General features: G+C 47.5%; 1 protein-coding gene across 1 annotated transcript in view; it reads right to left on the bottom strand.

The window, feature by feature from the left end:
- DTYMK (deoxythymidylate kinase (thymidylate kinase)) overlaps positions 1-1,066 on the bottom strand; it is a gene marked incomplete at its 5' end in the record, with an annotated part of 12,269 nt that overhangs the window by 5,580 nt on the left and 5,623 nt on the right. The window contains one exon of the mRNA XM_011996398.1: positions 890-980. Coding sequence (XP_011851788.1) covers positions 890-980 — 91 coding nt within the window. The remainder of the gene's footprint in view (positions 1-889; positions 981-1,066) is intronic.

The following is a 1,066-nucleotide window of genomic DNA, read 5'->3' as shown; positions in this document are numbered from 1 at the left end:
AGATCGCACCACTCGTACTGCACTCCAGCCTGGGTGACAGAGCGAGACTCCATCCAAAAATAAAATAAAAATAAAAAGTGAGGGCGGTTATCATGAAAAATAACCACATTATCTTTCTTTTTACTGTCTCTTTAAAGGACAGAGCTGGGCGCAGTGGCTCACAGCTGTAATCCCAGCACTTTGAGGGGCTGAGGCAGGAGGATGACTTGGGCCCAAGAGTTGAAGGTTACAGCAAGCTTTGATTGTTCCACTGCACTCCAGCCTGGGCAACAGAGGGAGACCCCCTCTTGCAAAAAAAGAGGAAAAAAAAGTACTACAAATGAACCATCTTTGAAAATGCATCTGGGCGCTGGGCGCAGTGGCTCACGCCTGTCATCCCAGCACTTTGGGAGGCCGAGATGAGTGGATCACTTGAGGTCAGGAGTTTGAGATCAGCCTGGCCAACATGGGAAAACCCCGTCTCTACTAAAAATACAAAAATTAGCTGGGCACGGTGGCGTGTGCCTATAATCCCAGATACACGGGAGACTGAGGCACGATAATCGCTTGAACCCAGGAGGCAGAGGTTGCAATGAGCTGAGATCGCACCACTGCACCCAGCCTGGGTGACAGAATGAGACTCCGTCTCAAAGAAAAAAAAAAAGAAAAGCATGTGGAAAATATAATCCAAATAACAACTGTGGTTCTATCTGTGAAACAATCTCTAGCTGCATAAATGTTTGCTCTTCTTATTGATAAAACCAAATTAATCTAGCAAAGGGATAAAAGGAATGTAAGAATCACAAAACTCTGCAGAGTAATCGGAGGCATGTCACTCGTACTCGCATTCAAGGGCAGTCCTGGGTCTACACACCTGTGCTCGCCCGACAGGAGGCCAAGTGGCACTCACCTCCTTGGCACCAGTGAAGGCCACACCAGAAAATGCATATCTGTCCACGATGAGGGTCACACCCTGGCTCAACTTTTCCTTAATTAAGGGCCTGAAAAACAGAGGATGCTCCTGAACCCTGGTTCTGGTTTCATAGGCCTTGAACTGTCAAGCTTAAATTATCCCAACAGGCCGTGC

The sequence above is a fragment of the Mandrillus leucophaeus genome, unplaced genomic scaffold, assembly GCF_000951045.1.
Source record: "Mandrillus leucophaeus isolate KB7577 unplaced genomic scaffold, Mleu.le_1.0 Scaffold510, whole genome shotgun sequence".
Classification (NCBI taxonomy): domain Eukaryota; kingdom Metazoa; phylum Chordata; class Mammalia; order Primates; family Cercopithecidae; genus Mandrillus; species Mandrillus leucophaeus.
The sequence above is the reverse complement of the archived record's forward strand: the minus strand, read 5'-3'. Positions and strand labels throughout refer to the sequence as shown.